The sequence below is a fragment of the Grus americana genome, unplaced genomic scaffold (assembly GCF_028858705.1).
Source record: "Grus americana isolate bGruAme1 unplaced genomic scaffold, bGruAme1.mat H_82, whole genome shotgun sequence".
NCBI lineage: Eukaryota > Metazoa > Chordata > Aves > Gruiformes > Gruidae > Grus > Grus americana.
In genome coordinates this window covers 14,305-33,428 of record NW_026561407.1, presented here as the reverse complement: position 1 = coordinate 33,428, position 19,124 = coordinate 14,305, and the positions used below count along the sequence as shown (strand labels likewise).

General features: G+C 46.3%; 1 protein-coding gene across 9 annotated transcripts; it reads right to left on the bottom strand.

The window, feature by feature from the left end:
- Positions 1 to 3,235: 3,235 nt before the first annotated feature.
- On the bottom strand, positions 3,236 to 13,336 carry LOC129200379 (potassium voltage-gated channel subfamily G member 1-like). 9 transcript variants are annotated; one of them, XM_054811726.1, is made up of 4 exons: positions 12,557 to 12,838; positions 11,685 to 11,979; positions 5,624 to 6,428; positions 3,236 to 5,138 (listed from the first exon to the last, which is right to left on the bottom strand). In XM_054811726.1, the coding sequence occupies exons 3-4, from the start codon at positions 6,380 to 6,382 to the stop codon at positions 4,368 to 4,370; spliced, it is 1,530 nt and encodes a 509-aa protein (XP_054667701.1). In that variant the 5' UTR covers positions 6,383 to 6,428; positions 11,685 to 11,979; positions 12,557 to 12,838; the 3' UTR covers positions 3,236 to 4,367. The 9 variants fall into 9 exon arrangements, with proteins under 9 accessions (XP_054667701.1, XP_054667704.1, XP_054667703.1 ...); XM_054811729.1 differs by having other exon boundaries at positions 5,624 to 6,425; XM_054811728.1 differs by having other exon boundaries at positions 5,624 to 6,425; positions 11,800 to 11,979.
- Between the last annotated feature and the right edge of the window lie 5,788 nt (positions 13,337 to 19,124).

Genomic DNA, 19,124 nt, shown 5'->3' with positions numbered 1-19,124 from the left:
ACGTGAGATGCGGAAAGGACAAATAATGTGGAGATAGCGCCGGTAGATAGTGGTGGTTCTGTGCAATTGAAGAATAAGACTCCGATTCATCCTTCCTAGCACTGGCCTTTTAGTGCCACACCCGAGTTAGGGACGTCGTTCATTCTAGGCTCCCTCTACTAAAAAATAACAACTAGAGAAGCCTACGTCTCTCCCAGTGGTGATTCAGGTCTTTGGGCAATGAGGCCAAACTTTCTTAAGTGCCTAAAATGGATTTTTACTCCCAGTCTCAGTCTGTACCCTAACAGACTGTTTGAGTGGAAAGCTTTTGTTCAGAGAGATTCCTGTGAAACTCTGGGTTTCGTTACGGAGGAGAGCTAGCGCAGTAGGAATGAGAACCGTCTGCAGCGAAAATTTCTGCTTTTGCATCAGCCTGAACACCCAGTTAAACTCTGCCCACGCAAGTCATGAATGTATAGAGCATGCCAGTTTTCCTTCCCAGACGTGCATCTGATGATGTGTAAATCCATGATTCAGTTCTGCATGATTTTTTATTGTTTAATTGGACACTGCTGAAGACTCTGACTATTCAATGACACCACTAAAGCCTCTGAGCGTGGAAATCTGGAGTACCGAATTATACTGGAAAAATATAAAGGGACAAATGGAGGCAAGTCCTATATATCCCCTAAAGCAAAGTTTCCCTGAGACCTTGGCCTGCGATGGACGTTAGTGTAACAGAAATCATTCCATCTCACCTTGCAAACGATGTTCTTCGATGTACAGTTAGAGGCGCCTTGTGGCTCTGTCTTCATTTGCCAGTGTTGCACTCACCAAGTGATTTTTGCTGCTTTTGTTATCGTTTCTGAGGATGGAGGAGGGAAAGATTTTGGAGAAAGTAATTTAATATACCACCTTACCTGGAAATTCTGGTTTTATCAGGGATTTTTGTCCTTCTCAGTCTCCGTGGATCCTTCCTGTTCTTTTCCGAGTCTGCTAGATTCTCTGGTTAAATGGTTAAAATATGTTAAAGTTATGTCCCAGTTAACTGTGATTGTGATTCTTGGGACAACGTGCAACAAAGAGGCTTCCCCATACAAGCCGCTGAATTGGTACCTAGATTTTTCTATACCGAGATAACTTTATTTCCTAGTAAATGCCTTCTATCACAGCCAGCCTGGTTCAGCTGGTGATGCTCGTAGCCCAAGCTCTCCCTCAGCTGCTGCTCACTTCTTGCACCGACCCCAGGCCGACGAGCACGCCTAGAGCACGCGTGACAGACTTCCTATAGCATAAGCAGCACAGGAAAATGAAAGGAGAGCCTAACACTTTATTAATCAAAATTAATACAGCTACTGCTGTTAGAATTCATACTGTACATAGTACTGCAGTATACAGAGGATGATATAAATAGCAACGCAAGCCTATCTCTAGTGGAGACATGCACCACTCGTCGGCAGTGGCAGTTCAAACAATTCTTTTGACTTCATAAAAGCACAAAGTGTTTTTATTGGAACTTTCTTGTTGACTGCACATGCTGTTAAAATGCAAAAAGGGAGTGATAGCTGACTTGGTAGCTGTCAGCTGTGTCACTGGAAACAGTCAGCTTTTGAGTCAATCCATAATTTTCATGAATTTGACTAAAAATTCAGATAATATACTGTAAAGAGGCATAATCACCCTCAACCTTCAGCCTTCACGGTAAAAGCTGGAACACAGCATGTGGGTTTCATACGAATGTTGTGCTCTTAAGATGTATAGCTGGATTTATTTAGCATAAGGACTACAGTATGTATTACCTCCTGTAAAACATAAGCAAGTTTGTTACAGTGATTCATAGTACAACATTACAAGGAACGTGTTGCCAAGTACAAAATTACATAAATTACATAGGGGTACATCCTGGACGGCTTATTTGCTCCTGGCTTAGGCAGAACTTGCAACAGGCCAGATGCTTTCACAGCTTTGCTCAACCACTTCAGGGTGATTTTTTTTTTTTTTTTTTTCCCTGGACAAGGACTTCAGAATCAAGCTATAATTTTGGGATAAAAGATAAAGGGATACATGAAATAAATGAGCATGAACTTAATGTAAAGACATTGAGAAAGCGGACGGACCTTCAGCATTTATTAGCTAGCACAACATGGAATAAGCTTAGGTTTTATTTGGTAAGTCTTGATTTCTCCTTATATTCACTTACAGCTTCTTATTTATGGCTCAGCCTGTCAAACACATTCTTAGATAAGCAACTGTTGCTCACAGGACTAATCTAATTACCAGTTCTTTTTATAATGAATGCTGACACAAAGGTAGAAGGATGTATAGCACTTCTGTCGAAGCCAATGCTACAGATGATCAAACAGTTTTGAAATTCAGAGTATTTTGGATGGAAAATGTGTCCCTTTTTTGTCACGATGTTCCTGTTTTTTGTCCAACTCTAATTAAAGCTGAAGAACAAGAGTGAAAAGCTGGCTATATTCGTAGCTCTGGCACATAATTAATTGCCAAGAGTTTAAACTGGATATTTTAGCACTTGGCAGTAACGCTCCATAGGCATATTTACCTACGACAGGCTGCGGAACGCTAGAGCCCTAATTATTTGTAAAGTACATTTTAAAAAGTTTTGGAATTATTCTTTAAGACTAAGTGTATCAGAACACCTTCAAACTGTATTTTAATGACATTTGAAAAGAAAACCAGTGTAACGTGGGTTTGGCCAAACAGCACAGGCTGAGGAACTAATTCTGCCTTTTTTGAAAGGACGTTTGTGTCCTTGGCCTTAGTTTAAGTCACAAAACCGTCATGCGTTCTGGCATTTCTAGCAACCTGCTCCAGAAATGCCAATAAGCAAGAGCGTTTCTGAAAATTAGGATAGAGAAGCATTGGTGCACGCGATGGGAACTTCTAACCCCCCCACTACCTCTTGGCTATTAATAAGTAAATTTACTAAAAAAGAGGGAGAAAAAAGGCGAAACTCTTTAAGATTAGCTTTTCTTTACCTCTGAGCACACATGAAATCAAACAAGTGGACTTAATTCTTTTTTTTAAAGTTCTGGACTTTTTCTCCTGCGCTGTTACGCATGCCAGACTCACTCCCTCTAGAACAAACGGGAGGTCTGTCGTTAATCTCCGCAGGAACTGTGCCAAACCCCAGCGTCCCACTGACCGTGCGCTCCCACCGACTTAGCAGAGGAACCTAGACCAAGACGCACGTGTGGATGAAGAATACACGGTTGTGTTTTGGGACCTTAATTGCTTTTTCATACCCTATTTAAGATTTTCGCTGTTGCTCTGAGGTCTGTAATGATGGCAAAGGTACAGCTAATTAAGTTTTAAGTCCCTCATGACTGAGGACAGCGAAGTATAAAGCTGTCGGTACCCCCCCCCCACTCCATGACTCAAATGATATTTTCTTTTTTTCATCATTGGCAGCTTCCCACGACCGTATATTTTCTGCTCCTTTTAAAGAGCCAAGTGCTGCATGTGAATGGGTACCCGCAGCATCGATCTGCCAAGTAATGGTAGGGTGTCCCCTGGAAACAGGCCTCTCCGAATTCTGTTCATAGCCGAGGTAGAGGAAAAACATGGAAACAGATGGCAGGGAATGACTGGCATCTCATCATGCATATTGCATTTGATTTGCAGCTAGTCGCCTCTTGATAATAATATTAAATGCTACAAAACTGAAAGACTTTGCTCCTGGGAATACCGCGTTCAGTGACATGGGATCCACGCTGGAACGTCAGTGAAACGCTGAAGCTGGTGAGCTACAAGTATTTACATCTTTAGCAAGGTTACGATACAAACAGCGCGATTCTTCTTCCCTGGTGTGTTTAGGGCTGACTTACAAAGAAATACACCGTTGCTGTTGTGAATGACAAATCTTAATTTTTTTTTTAAGGAGCACAACGGGACAAACATCTGTGGTTATTTCCATTACGCTCTAAGGCGTTTTACTGGGAGAGAATTTAGCCATTAATTGTGTTGTATTTACATTATTTATATACAAGAAGAACAAGAAAAATGGCAGCCTGTTTAATGATTGTATGCATTGTGATTCGGTTGGAAAAATGTGTATTACAAATGGCACAACAGCCTGTCAAGTACATAACTATACGCTGTTCTTTTTTTTTTGTCAGAGAACTTTTCATTCCTAAAATCCCACTGTATGATCTCAGTGAAAGATCCGTCCTAGACGTTATATTGGGTGGGGGGGAGAAACAGCATAATAATAGACTTCTTAAACCACATCAGCTCCCGGTTAATAGCTCCTTTTCTTCATTTTAATACGAGGGTTACCTTTGTAAAACGCTTCCAAAGCAAATTAAAAGATGGAATCTGATACAACAAACCGTTACTTGACATCAGGAGAAATAGTAACTTAAATTTCATTCATTGTCCCTAGTCTCAGAGGAGATACTGGGGAATAAAATATCGCTCCCTTGCGACGCACTGCTTATCTGAGACTTTGTTTTCAACAGGAACTGTGCTCTCCTGTACATTATTCTTTCCTGTTCTTGCTTTAGCTCAAGGTAGGAGCGTGAAAACGTGTGGAAGATGGAGGTGACTGGAAACGCCATGAGGAGGATGCCACTCAGTATGCTGCTCAGTGCCACCACCTGGCCGGGAATGCTCCGGGGAACCATATCCCCGTAGCCTACCGTGGTCATGGTGATGACAGCCCACCAGTAGCACGCGGGGATGCTGGTGAACTCCTGCGAGTCCGCCATCTCGTTCTCGATGACGTACAGGAGCGGTGCAAACAGTGCGATGGCCACGCAGAGGAAGAGCAGCAGGAGACCGAACTCCCGGGTGCACCTGCGGGCGGTCAGCCCCAGCGTCTGCAGCCCCAGGGAGTGCCTGGCCAGCCGCATGACGTACAGAATCCTCAAGGCACGGAGAATACGGAGGACCAGACCTACTTTGTCCAGGTAGATGCTGCCAGAGCTGGGCTTTTTGTAGCCCACCGAAGTGGTGTCCACTAGCAAAGTGATGTAGTACGGCAGGATGGCTATAATGTCTATCAGGGTTAATGGTCTCCGCAGAAACGCAAACTTGCTCTTTGCCTGGATGAATCTTAGCAGGAACTCCAGGGAAAACCATGCCACGCAGACGGACTCCACAATGAAAATATTGTAGCACATCTGGGAACACTCGCCCTGCAGGAAAGAGGAGGAGTTTGTAATCGGCACTGGATAATAACTATTTTAGTTGGTACGGTGACAGGAAGAGAGGTTTCTGTGTTGTTTTTTTAAAAGCCAAAATATTAAAGGAATTGAAGCCGTTGCTATGGGGAAACACATCGAATAATTGGAACAAGTTAAATGCAAAACTTAGAAAGGAACCACTTATTCCACAGAAGATACTGCTCGGTAATTTCAGGCTTTCTAAATAGCAAACACAAAGCTTAACAAGGTAATATACAGTTGCACACTAACAGAATTTTCTTTGGACATAAAACTTGATATGATTAATTCTCTTACGAGTCATTGAACAGAGTCATGTAAGATTTCAAATACTCTTTGTGTTATTCCCCCCCTCTAAAGACAGCTGCAAAATCCCCAGTGAAACCAGCACCATCAGACCTTGCACTTGTTCTGCTCTTCCCGCACATACCATTTTCCACCCTGAAAAGCTGACTTACCTTCTCCTCCTCCTCCCGCAGGTCAGGCATGGTGCTGATGGATAAGTTCACTGCTGTAATAGTTACAAATAAAACAGACAAACAAGCAAACACCTTTCCAGGGAGGCCAGACTGGGGCCTTTCCACCATGTCTTGCAACTTTTTCATGCACAAGCCAATTTTTGTCTCCTCTACTGTTTCACCTGTTGTTTCATTTTCTATGAGGTCATCCTCTCGTTCATTTATTTCTGTAAACTCCTCCATTTTTTGCAGATATCTCCTTTTACAGCACCAGTCCAAGTTGTCTTCCTCAATTCCCCAGTAGAGCAGCTCCTCTTGGAAAGACAGCGCACACATCTCACGCAGGAGTCGAAGTTTTCCAACCCGCAAAAAGGTCAGGATTGTCCTGAACGCCCCTGGGTTGCGGTCAAAAAAGAATTCATTACATGTCACATCGTAATCATCACAGATGTTTAGAATGTCATCAAAATTATTACAGAATTTCAGTTGTCCCAAACGTGTCAATGGGAATTCATCAAGAGTGGTCCATGGGAGCAAATACTTAATGCCCCCTACGTTTATAATAATATGATGCTTCCGATCATCAGGGTGAAAGCCTTTCAGGAGGTCCTCTTGAGGGTGAATTAGCTTGGCTCTTTGGTAAAAGACTCCCTTGAGGGTTTCTGTTTCTGGAAAGAACGTGTGGTTGAAGGAAGTATCTGAAGCACAGCTCAGGGCACTGTAGTCATAGTCGGAATTTTCCCCAGGTAGAAGAGTCATCTTGGAAGACAACTTCACATCACTTCGCTACTTCTGCAAGTGTCTTCTGGAACAAAAAACAGATATCTGGGGTGAGTGAACGAGAGGTTGTTTTCACGTTTGGAACAGATGTAGTGATTGGAGCTCAAAAACATTTATGGCTGATAAAAACATTGGAAAGAAAACAGCAGAGGCTGAGTACGGTCAGAAGACCTTTCTGGGGAGGCTGGGTTTGTCCAGCTGGGTAGAACTGACTCTACCAAGGGCTGCTGCCTTGTCCAGGAGCTCTGCTCCGCGTACGTGTCACACTGGGGACTTCTCCCGTCTCAGATCCAGAGGTCTCAGCAACCAGTGGATGTAGAGGGAAACCAGGAGTAATTCCTGCATGTGGCAGGATATTCCTGGTTCAGAATGGAAGTGTAACAATTACAACAGCATCTCCTAAGAACACAGAATTCAAGTGTGTTTTGTAGAAAAGGAAATTGTACATTTTTATTTAACTATTACACATAAAAATTTTAAGTATTTTAGTACCCATGAAGTATATAGAAAGAATGAGAAGTCAATTACGTTGTAATTCAGTTAACCTCTAAAAGACAGTTAGTGGAAGACTAATTTCTGAAAGGCCATATGGAAACAATTTTGGGGAAAAAAATGCACTTAATTGACAATCACATAAAATGTTTGTATAGAGTTTATATACATTTAATGACACAGCAACTCCATTTTTACGGCCTCATTTACAAAAGATTGCAAAGAAATTCATTATTTCAACACAAATACTGGAATATTATTTCAGTTCGAACTGACACCCTCTATGCAGTAACAGGTCTCGGTCCTTACAATGGACTGAACAGCAGCCGCGGTGACTGCCTTCACCTCCGATTACAGGAAACCAAAGAATTCTTATGACGACTTTGAAAATCACGTTCGAATTCTGCTCACACACCACCAGTGTAAAGTCTGCGGAATGAAGTGACCACGGAGTTCAAATGGGCATAAAACGCAGGTTCTGGAAATGTTAAACTTCTTGCCTCCCTAACTCAGTGCATTTGAAGCGTCAGACTGGAAGTCTGCTCACAGGCAGGAGAGCCGTACCGCACTGCTGCTACGTCCTCCCTCCGTGCAGGCAGCCACAGCGTAACGTGTGGAGCTGCCGAGTTTCACTTGATACGAGTATTTATGCATTAAGTAGACTGTGCGATAAATAGATACTACTCATGCACAAGTATTCTGACTTTCTAGCCTCGAGTTCCCAGGAAAGTAATAAATATTGCGCCTGACTGGCTTCAGCAGCAGCACAGCCCGGTTCTCCTCCTGGCTGTGCTCAGGGACACGCACCCCTGCCAGGGCGACTTCCTCAAGCGCAGAACTCTCCTTTTCAGAAGCCGGGGTTTGTAAAGCACATCCATAGCGTTACGTACCTACCGTAGAAGAAAACCCCACGAATACGCAACAGCGAAGTACTCAAAACGCAGCTGCACTGCAGCACGAGAGCAACAGGCTTTCCTTGCTGCAAGGGGACTTACGATGCTGCTTTCAGTAAAACACTGCCTCGGTCCTGCTCCTCGACTTCCCAGAGGGATGACTCTGAACGGAGCAGCTCCTGACATACTCTTACCAACAGGGGAGCTTTGGAGGGAGCGGTGCTTCCCGATTCCTCGCCTGTAATCCTCCTTAGCACAAAAGGAAAGCATTAATTTACTTACCTCTAGGGCACGTGGATAAAGCAAGCCTGCGGGAATATACAAGAACGGACAAGGTGTGATTCAGATCTTCCAAGAGCTGGGGTACTATTTTCTGGCCCGAGGTAAGCAAAGAGGTAAGCCTCGTCATCGTGCTTCTGTCACAAAGCGGGATCTCTATTACTATTGCTAGTGACTTGAGAACAGCTATTTGGCAAGTTACCTACTCTCCATGCCAAAATCTTAACTGTGTTTAGCTTTCCGTGCCCAATCACTACATACTTGCTCGTATTGCTGAGTCGCTCTGTCTTTGCTCCAGAGTTACAATTCTGGAAATCCCCACGGCAGGGGATGGGCAATTCTGAACTCCTCTGGAAGTAGCGGTGGGTGCAAACAATGACAAAATCCCGCAGGGCTGCGCTCAAATAAACTTCCAATCGATTTCGGTTTGTCTCTTGCTTCAAGAAAGACTGAGCGAAGGCCTGCTGACCTGAAAGTCTTTTTTTTTTTTTTTTTTTTGGGAAAGAACATTAACACAAAACATAATTGTATTAAAAAGTCACATTCTAGGGAACTCTAGCCAATACCGGGATTATCAGTGGAGCTTCATGACAGATGATGGCACTCTGCCATTGCCCACTGGAAAAGCTGCAGGGCTCAGATAAATGAAGGGATCTGAGTGATAGCTGGCGCAGGTCGTGCCAGCCAGAGCACGCTGAACAGAGGGCGTACGGAACGGCTGAACTTGCAATTACCCTGACGTACAGTCCCATCGCATGAGCGCTCCTAATGACCTCACAGCCGGCGTTCTGTTAAAGCATTCCCAAGATACCATCAGTAGAAGTAATGCCGCGGGGAGTTCAAGCTATAGGTTTGACGTGGAAAAACAGGGCTACCTGATGTATGTTTATGTCGGACTCCTTTTCTTAGAGCAGCTGTTGTTTTACTTAGAAACAAACGTTTTCCCCTCTGCCTCAACTACGTCTGAGGCAGGGCTGGCCCAAAGAGAACGAAGATTATGACTGATATAAGACGATGGATAAATGGGGGCTGTTAACCATTTTCCCTTCTGTAATACCAGATGATGTTGGTTAGCAACAACTTATCCTCTGAATCTCAGCCAGGAAAAATGAGGAGGCAGCTCATCTCTGTCACTGGTTTGATCTCCCACCGCATCCACACAATGACACAATGGGAAGGAACGGGGAGAGGGAAATGTAAATGTTCTGCGTGTGTCAGACACACGCTGTAACCCTGAGGCATCAACTATGAAACCACAGAGCAAAGAAAAAAGAATTTCTTTCTTCGCTTCCAGCTTCTCGACCTGTGCAAGACAATAAATTGGACAAATTAATCCCTGGGTAACACTGAATGACTGCAGTTATAAAAGGTGGCTCCTCCTTTTTCCATAACCAGAACTGGCAAGCCCACAGATCCCACGCAGGCAGCTATAGTATTTGTTGCCATACACGCGTTATTTACATGTTCTTTGCCTCAGATACACATAGCTTCATATCTAAGGGGGAAGGACAGGAGGAAGGACAATACCAAAGATGCCCTGAAGGAGTGGAGGAAGGAGAAAAATAAACCCATACGTTTCTCTGTACGTTTCTTGTTTTCCTTTGGAAGGTGCTTCTACAGAATGGTGGTCAATGCCGCTTTAAGATGGGAGAGATCTAATTAATGGAAGGTCTCTTTTGCTATTGAGCTTAAAACCCAAGCAAACTGTTTTATTCACATGTTGCAGACTGATGACATTTGGAACGGCTGAAAGAAATGTGTTAAGGATTAAAGACAACACCCTGGAATATAAGGTCAGACAAACACATTAGCCTATAGCAACAATTTTCCCAACAATTAAACAAGATGAACTTTAAGGATATGCTGTAACAGTAAAATCCTCAAATAAAGCTGCTCTGGTTAAGTAAGGCCCAATGGTAAAATCCCTCCTTGTCTGCGATAGTTATTCTGCCCTTTGAGTGCCTGGGAGGTAGTGAAGCCCAGTTCATCTTTTCAGCTCCTCTGCTGATAATGTGTTCCCATCTCGGGCAAATCACTTCTCTCTGGGCATCGTTTCCCATTTTGTCTGTTAGCTTACTGGGGCAAGAACTGCCTCTTACTGCATTATACAATCCTGATCATTGTTCTGGCTTCTAGAAAGTACAGTAATACAGAATAACTGGCCCACAGCAAGGGCTCTCGGTGACTCTACACAGCGTGGTGTGCGTGTGGAGCAAGATATAACATCTTTTCAAAAATCTGTCCTGCACAAGATGATATTCTTATCCATTGTGTCTGGTGAAGAAATCGAATTAGGAATCTGTACTGCCCTCACTTTCAGCCGAAATTCAGGAAGGGTGCCAGACTCCTAGACAATGGGGAAAGAATTATTAAAGATGCCCTTCTGAGGGAAAGAAATAGAAATCATGAGTAACATTCTAAAATTCCGCTGCCAGTGTCGTTCCCCCCCCCCCAGTGTCCTCTGCAGTATTTTGAATTCTGCAGTGCATCTCTGATGTAATCAGAGCTCCTGCAAGGAGTCCTAATACTGCTCTGTGATGCAGACACTTCAAAGTTGTGCCTGGATGATAACAAGCGTGCAAGGAGGATGCATAACTCCCCCCTAGACTCTTGTATCAATTCCACTGCCTGGAACTTGTCTCTCTTGCTTTTTACCATTTGTCGATTTAGGTTTTTAAAAAAAAAAGTTTCAGATTTCAGTGCAGGGTGAATATGAATAGAGTGATTTTTTTGAAAGGATTCCATACGAAACTGCTTTACAGTTTAAGTGATCCTTCGTCCTTTCTTCTTTCCTTAGTTAAAATAAGCAGCATTTTCAAGCAGTGTTAAATTCAGCTGTCTTCTGACACCTGGTTTCCGTACTGAATCAACACTGCCAGGGTACCCTCCTGAAATACTTTGAGCTATACTCATGCAGCTCTTTACGTAGTAAGAGCTGATCTCGAACTTCAACTCTTGCTTGCAAAGTAAACTTCCAACCAAATCAAAGTAAAACTTATAAAGGTCAATGTATAATATGAAACAAAGCATCCTGAAAAACACATAACCCCCAAAAATATGCTCCTATCTGTATATCGCTCTCCTTGACCTGGACAGCGTTAGGCTTTTTGGCATCTTATGACAACCTACAAACTGAATTATGACAAATATCTTACTCAGGGTTTGGTTTTATCAAGCTGAGCCTTATTCTGCCGATAATAATCAGAAGTGAAATGACTTTGCAGATAACTTATATCTCCAGGAGAATGTTCTGAAATACGTTAGAACTAATAAGTACAGTTATTATCCTGCTGTGAAATATACTTATGTCAACAAATTTTAGTAAGCCACATTCAAAACAATCTCCTAAGCATCTTTTTAAGAAGTACAGGATTTGTCATTTATTTATATAAATACATACTTTGCCACTGAAATGAAGTGCCACAGAAGAGTTATTTTATGTGTGCGTGTGTCGTTCCCCCCCCCAAATCTTTTCCAATGAAAAAAAATCTGCCAGAAATACATCGCATATCAAGAATAGTTAACTCGACGTGTTAGTTGCCAACAAACAGAAGTCAGTAAATAGATCAACAGAAAAGACATCTCTTAATTATTTTTAAATTAAAACTATAAAGGACCTTCAGATTAGGCAAAGAAGAAGAAACGGGAAAGACAAGCCCGCACACTGCACCGCGCAGACACCGGACTCGGGGAGAGGGAGAGCCGGGAAGGGGAAGACCGAGCATCACAAACCGAGCCCGCTGGATCGCCTGGACAGCCGTCAGCCACCTCCGCGGCAGGACCGGAGAGCGCCGGGAATCAGCCGCGCGGTGCCCTTCTCCCGCCGCCCGCCGCCCGCCGCCGGCAGCGAAGGCAGCCCGGTCTGGGGAAGCAGTGACGGCACGGGGGGACCGTCCCTCTCGTCCATCCCTGCTGCGGGAGAAAACCTGTTGCTGCAGCCCGTGCACGGCCTCGCACGACCCCCGCCCCTGCCCGCCGCGCACGGCCCCGAGGGTGGGGGGGGACGGACGACGGGGGGGACGGCGGCACCGCGGGGGAAGCCCCTCTCGGGCGGCCCGGGCCGGGCTCAGCCTCCCGCCGCCGCCGGCTCCCCGGACCCCGCGGCCCCCAGCCGCTCCTGGAAGAAAAGTTCCCCGGAAACTTGCCTGCGAGTTGCCCGCGGCGCCGGGCAGCGAGCGCGGCCGCCGGGAGCCCCGCGGCGTGGGGTGGGCGGCGGCACCGGGCCGTGCTCACAGCGCTGCGCCGCTGCTGCGCGGGGCGGGGGCGGCCGCGGAGCGGGGGGGGTGCGGGGGGGGGGGGTGCGGAGCGGGCGGCGGGGCCCCGACCCTCCGCATGGTGCGGCCGGCGGAGAGGCGGCGGGGGCCGCTCCGCGCCCCGCGGAAAGCCCGCGGCCCCCGCCCCGCGCGTCTGCGCGCCCGGCAGCGGAACCTGGCCGGCGGCCCTCAGCGCGGAGCGCTCCTCGCGAAACGCCCGCGGGCCCGGGGCTGACCTGCCGCCGGGGACGGGGGGAGGAGGAGCTCCCTGCGCTCCGCTCCGCGCCGGCCGCCTCTCCCGAGCGCGAATAGCCGGGCGGCTGCCGGGATGGCGCCGGGCCGGGCCGGGCTCCGCCTCAGCCCCTGTCCCGCCCCGGGGGCCTCGGTCCGCGCCCGCGGTGCCGCCTCTGCCCCGCCGCCGGCCCCGGGAGGGCTGGGAGCGGCCGGCTGCCCGCAGGTGGCATCCCGGGGCGCCGCCGCCGCCGAAAAACTTCTGGTGCTTTTCCCGTGCCCTGGTATTTCGTGTTTTTGTGTACGTGTGGGTTAGCGAAGTGGCGTCAGAAGTGTCTGACATCGCATCTCTCTGCCCCCGGTCCGTAGCAGTGACCCCAGCAGAGCCAAAACTGTGCTCGGTGCCTGTGGCAGCCTTGCAGAGCGCGGTGACAGCTAACGCGCTGGCGGTATCGTCAGAGCATTCCCTATCGGAGAGCATTCCGTATCTCTGCTTTTTAATGAAATTTGCTTGACCTCTGGGTGGAAGCTACTCTGGTTGGATTTAATCTCTGTCTTAAAGCAGTGAATTAAATCTTGGTGCCAGGGTTAAGGAGAAACCAGCAGCTTACGCTCTGGCACAGACTCAGTGCAAACCACTCCCGGCCCCTGCGCTGTTCTCCCCCTGTGGGTACAGAGATGATGATACTTTCGGCCTCTGATTTTTCTTACCTGCCTAGGGACTGGTCTCAGAGGGAATTCCCTGCAGATGGACTCCTGCACCTCGATGCAGGACGGGGATAGGCACCGCTGGCTCGGTGGGACAGGGGCTGCCTCTCATTATGAGCACTGTGCACTTCACCCAGAGCAGGGGGGAGCTCATTTCAAGTGAGGTCTTTTGTTGCTATGGTAATACAAATGAAAAACCTATACTACGGTAATTTTAGCAAAATACCTCTTTTTTTTTTTTTTCTAAACTAAATTGGACTGTGCTTCAGAATTGTGTGGGCATACAGAAATAGTCATGCTGATATTCTTCAGCCGTAGTTGTTAAACAGCAGTTGTGTAGAGGGCTGTCAGCGGCTGTGGCTGTGGGCAACTTGGGTTTCTTTTTCCCTGATATCGCACGTGATTTTTATTTGACTTTGTAAAGGTTTCTTAGCATGGCGCTCAGCCTTCATCGGCGGAAGGGAGCTAACTGGTTTTACTGACCACAGTGCCATACATAAAGAGTTTTGGCTTTTGTATAATAGTCTGTAATAATCTTGTTAATGAAAGCCTGTATTTTAAAAGCCTTTGTTGATAATTGCTGTCAAAGAGGAAGGACACATCAAGTAGGGCCTCCCAGGGAATTATCTGGGAACAGTTTGGTCAGTGTTTTCTGTAATAACTTGGGTGATGGACCGGAGGGCACTTTTCTAACATTTGCAGTGATTCCAACCACAGAGTGCGAGGCTGAGATTTCACGTGACCCCGATACGCTGCGGACCCAGGCTGAACTCAACACGATAAAGTTCTAGAAGAAAAATTATGTGGTATGCCACATAGGAAGGAATATCACATGTCAGATGAGGACCGTTAGGTAAAAATACTGCAGAAGAGAATCTTGGGACTCTAGTGGATTGTAGACCATGCAGTGCTGCAGAATGGTTGTGTTGCTCTGAGCTCTAGTAACTGGAGGATCATTTGTAAGACATTGGAGGGCGTTATTTCTGTTCCATTTAGCACTTCTCAGACTTGGCTGAAGCACTCTATCCAGTTTCAAGCGTTACGCTTACTCTTAAAGAAAGATGTAGGCGAACAAGATAGGGGAATAGCAACCAAAACTGTAAGAGGCTTAGGAAATGTGAGTGACGAGGAAAGATGGAATTTGATTATTTGATCTGGAAAGGAAAACACAATGTAAGGACACGGCAAGTGTCTTCAAATGTATAAACACATTTATAAACATGACAGGAAACGGTTGTTCTGTGACCACCGGTGGTAGGATAAAAAGCAATTTACTAAAGTGCAATTAGGGAGATTACTTCAGATATCAGGAAAAAAACCCAAACGAACCAGACAAAACTATTACCGTGTGAGTAGCTGGAATCTAAGGAGGTTGTAAATCTGTTCAGTGCAGGTTTAAAGAGGTTAGATAAACAGCTACCAGGACTGGCTGTAGCATGCCTGACCGTGCCTCAGGGCAGGGGAGTTTCAGTGATCCGCGACATTTCCCAGCCCATCTTCCTATGATTTCTGACTGCCCAACGAGCTACACCTACCCTTGCAGGAAGAGCCACAGCAGCACGGCACAAAAGGAGAACTCGTTACCACCCCATATGGTTAATGCAGTGTTTTTACTATTTAAGAAATCACACCGGACCACGCTATTTGGATCAGTGTCTCATTAACATCCGGAGACCAAGAGCAGCTCATGGAGACAGGCAGGAGCCATCACAAGTAGGCAGTTTTCAAATCCAATTTGGAGCAACAATGACTGAGAATTGTTGCTACTCGTTGGCCACTGTAAATATAAATGTCCTGGAACTCGCTTGGTACTCACCGTAGAAATCGCTGCCTCGTTTGGACACTTGGTTGGCAGATTCAGGTGAGGTCAAGGACTTCATTGACGTTGATACAAGAAATAAAAGTCAGGTGTGAGATCACTGGCTGTGGCTAGTATTAAATCTGTTCTGGCAAATGGAGGCCTTTACTCTTCAGGCATGTCTTGCCTGCATCCTTTGCGAGCACAGAATTCATGTGAAAAACAAAAGTGACACGTGCCCTTGAAGATAACGAGTAGTGCGCTAGCAGTTTCTCTGTAGCGATAAGCTGACTGCATGGCGAACTGGCTGAGGGTTCCCAGAGTAAATCTACTACTTTGTGCTCCTTGAGGAATTAGCATTGCCGCAGAAAAACATTTTAATCCCGCTTTCATTACTTTTGCAGCCTGTGGCTGCTTTTCCTTCTGTTCCTTTGATTGTTGACATTGAAATCCCGTTCTGTCGTTTCTCTGGCTTTTGCAGATAATTCCAGCACCATTCTGCAGTCAGGAGCAGTGCTGCCAGCAAAACAGGGTATTTCAACTTCACAGCACCTTTCACCTCTCACTTTCCAAACAAAGCAAAAGGCTAAATTCATTTCTTATAAAACAGAACTTAAATATCTACATGGCTGTAAGGTGAGAATGTACAAAACCAAGCTACAGACCAAGGATTATTCACAGAACTTATTCATCCGAAAATTTCAACTAATGAATACATTACAAAAATGCCATCTGTTGGAGAAAATCTCTGTAAACAGAGATAGAAGCAAAACTTTGATTAAATTATAGATGGCAAATTATTCACCCGGTCTTAGAAAACTTAATGCTTTTGTCTTTTAAGGATGCTATATACTCTATATGCAAGATGTTAGGCTGAAAGCGGACAGCACAGACTACGGTTGCATAGAGGTTCAAAAAGCTCTCAGAAAAAGAACATGTCAAAACCCATGACACCGTCTGCCGTGTGCCAGTGGTTTTCCCACACTGAACAAGGAAATTCCTTTAAGAAGAAGGAAATCTGTCCCTTTATTTCTGTTTATACCCACATCCATTTGTACCTCTGCTATTATAGGAAGAAAATGGTCCCTATAGTTATGATTTTGGTATTGGGTACAGACTGTTACGGGGAATGAGAATGCAATCACTTAGTCATTAGCACCATCCCCAGGAAAGGAAGCACCAAGCATTTGTCAGTCTTCAGCTCTGTCAGCCCTTTCAGAGTGACAGTCCTACTGGGACAGAAGGGCTTGAAGCGGCTGAAGACTGAGGGAGTGATCACGGCTTGCTCTGAAATTCTCAAGCTGTGGGCACTAGTGGTACCTCTTGGGTCACTCCACGCAGCAGTTCATCTGGTTTCAGACAATAGCTGTTGGGTGATGGGTGTGGTAGTATTCAGCAGGTCTCCGGAAAAGGACTCGGGGGTCTTGGTGGACCACAAGCAGAACACGAGCCCGCTGTGTGCCTTGGTAGCAAAGAAGACCAACAGCATCTGACGATGTAGTGACAGGAGCTTTGCCTGCAGACCAAGAGATGTGATTACTTGCCTTTCCTTGGCACTCGTTAGATGACTTCTAGAATACTGCGTCCAGTTTTGGCCACTCAGGACAGGAAAAACATCCATAAACTGGAGTGTGTTCAAAGGGGGCCACCAAGATGGTCAGTGGATGGAGCACATGCTCTGCTGAGGGAATTGGGCTTTTCCAGCCTGGAGAAGACATAACAGCTTCCAATAGCAATGAGAAGGTTATCAGAAAGACAGAACCAGGCTCTTCATAGAGGTGCATGGCGGGAGGATGGGAGATAACGGACTTCAATTGCAACAAGAGAGTAAGGAAAAACTTCTTTCCCGTGAGGACAGTCAAGCCGTGGAGCAGCCCAGAGCGCTTCTGCTGTCTCCCTCCATCTGTGGGGGTTGCAAAAGCCAATTGGATTAAGCCCTGAGCAACCAAGTCTGCTCTCATAGCTAACCCTGCCTTGTGCGGGAGGCTGGGCTAGAGACCTCCTGGAGTCTCTTCCAGCCTGAAGGAGTCTGTGTGTCGACGGTAATTGCTGTTTGAAATACTGCTGCCGTTGTCAGCTTCCCCTGAGGAGTTCAAGGTGACCGCTGGGAGGGGAGGTCTGTCCCCTCAAGGTAAGCACGTTGCATGCTGGCTGCAGGTGGACCCAATTCTCTTGTCACTGAACGGTGATATGTTTCTTTGCTGATTTATGGTCTATGCGGGCATTTTTGTTGCTTGCTCTTCTCGTGTCTTTTCTCATGAATAGCTCCATTACTCTTAATGCAGTGCTTCTGCAGCGCACCTTCCCATGGATAAAGCTTCAAAACATGTCTCTGAGTTTTATTACAAATAACCCAGTTAAAATAGCAATTTGTCTTTTGCTAGAATTCACAGAGGTGCTCAGATCCAAAAGTTTTATATTACAGGCTTGCAATAGCAGGGGACTAGACTCAGCATTCCACGTTCCCGTATTTCTGTGCTTCTCACATCTTGCACTGCCTCCTTCCACCGGAATAAGCCTCCAGCATGCCTACAAAACGCGACCCACATGTTTTTTCCATGCCCCGGTTCGGGACGTGTCCCTCCCAGCCACACAGATGCGCACATGCATTGCAGCATCGCTCATCTCTGCTGCAGTTCCCCAGTGCAGCGAAAGGCTCTGCCAGCCAGAAAAAATTGGCTAAAAGCCTCAGAATGGCTGTTCCCAGCGTGTCTCAGCGCTCTCAGCGCAGCTCCCCTTGCGCACACGCAGCAGGTACGCCCCGGTCTCCACTGTAGCGGTGTGTTTGATTTCAGTGCCTTTTGCCAAGGGATGCCAAGGATTTCCTCGCCCGCCTTGCTGGAGGTAAACGTGCCAGTTCGGTCACCGTGCGCTCCCTTTATTGCCAAGGGGGATGCGTTTGACCAAAGGTGGTTACCCTCCTCAAGGGACACGAATAAGCTGTGTCTGTCTCAACGGGTGACTCAGAGCTCGGTTCCCTGCGAACGGAACCCGAGGTAATTCTGGTGTCGATGGCCGCGGGCGGTCAGAGGGGTCCCACCTGGAATCACCTGCGTCAGACCACAGGGGTCTGTAGCAGGCAGAGGGTTAGATTTAGACATCTTATCTCATCTTTAGTCATTAAACAAATCCTCAGACATTTGTGTTTGGAGAAAAGCTTTCCTTTAGCTTTATTCCTTGTGCAGTTTACTGTGAGTTTTGTGTCTGTGCACGGGCAGAACCAGGCTTTTCTACTGTTCCGCTCCTGTTTGTTCTTGCTGAAAATGCTTCGGGAGAACTGCACGAGCTTCTGCACGTCCGTATCGTGTTAGTCGTGGCATTGAAGGAGTGAAGAGTAACACATACCTCCTCCATCTGCAGCTCTATAGATGTTATGTTTATGCTTGCAAGGTGGCCAATGTGACTAAAATTAATTGACAAACACTTGAAATTTTACTCCAGTACCTCATGCTGCCAGCCTCCCCCGTATCCCCACTGCGGATATGCCGATGAATGTTCTGAGCGCTCCTTTGGCTGGATAGCGCGTGACTGGTACCTATGGCCTGCGTGCAGGAAAATGGAAAGTTTGTAGGTAGGATACATTGGTGGACATAAAACCAGAACCAGCATAAACTCTTACTCTACAAAGACATTAGGAAATGAAGAGGATCTAAAACTGGAAACCAGAAAGAAGTCAGGAGCACAGTTGTGCAGGAAACTCCTTTCAATTTAAACAAGCGGAGAGGTGTGGATGCGCTTGAACAGCCTCACAGGACCTTGCTTTGGCCTGGGCAGCATTTGTTCCTACACTTAATGACATATCTCAGGTGCTTGGCTGTGCAGCCCTCCGCTCCAATTCGGGTTACATCCAGCCTTGGGAATCCTGCAGTGGCCTGAGGGAGGAAAGGAACCTCTGCACACAGATATTTTGCAAATCTGAATGCGTGGGTAACACACTAGTACAGGGTGAACAGGAGAATTTCTGCATGCAGGTGACTCTTGTCCCTTTGAATTCCTTTTCAGCTTAGGTATGTAACTGTTACTGTGCGGCACGTAGTCAGAGAACCAGGTTTAAAAATATTTATATT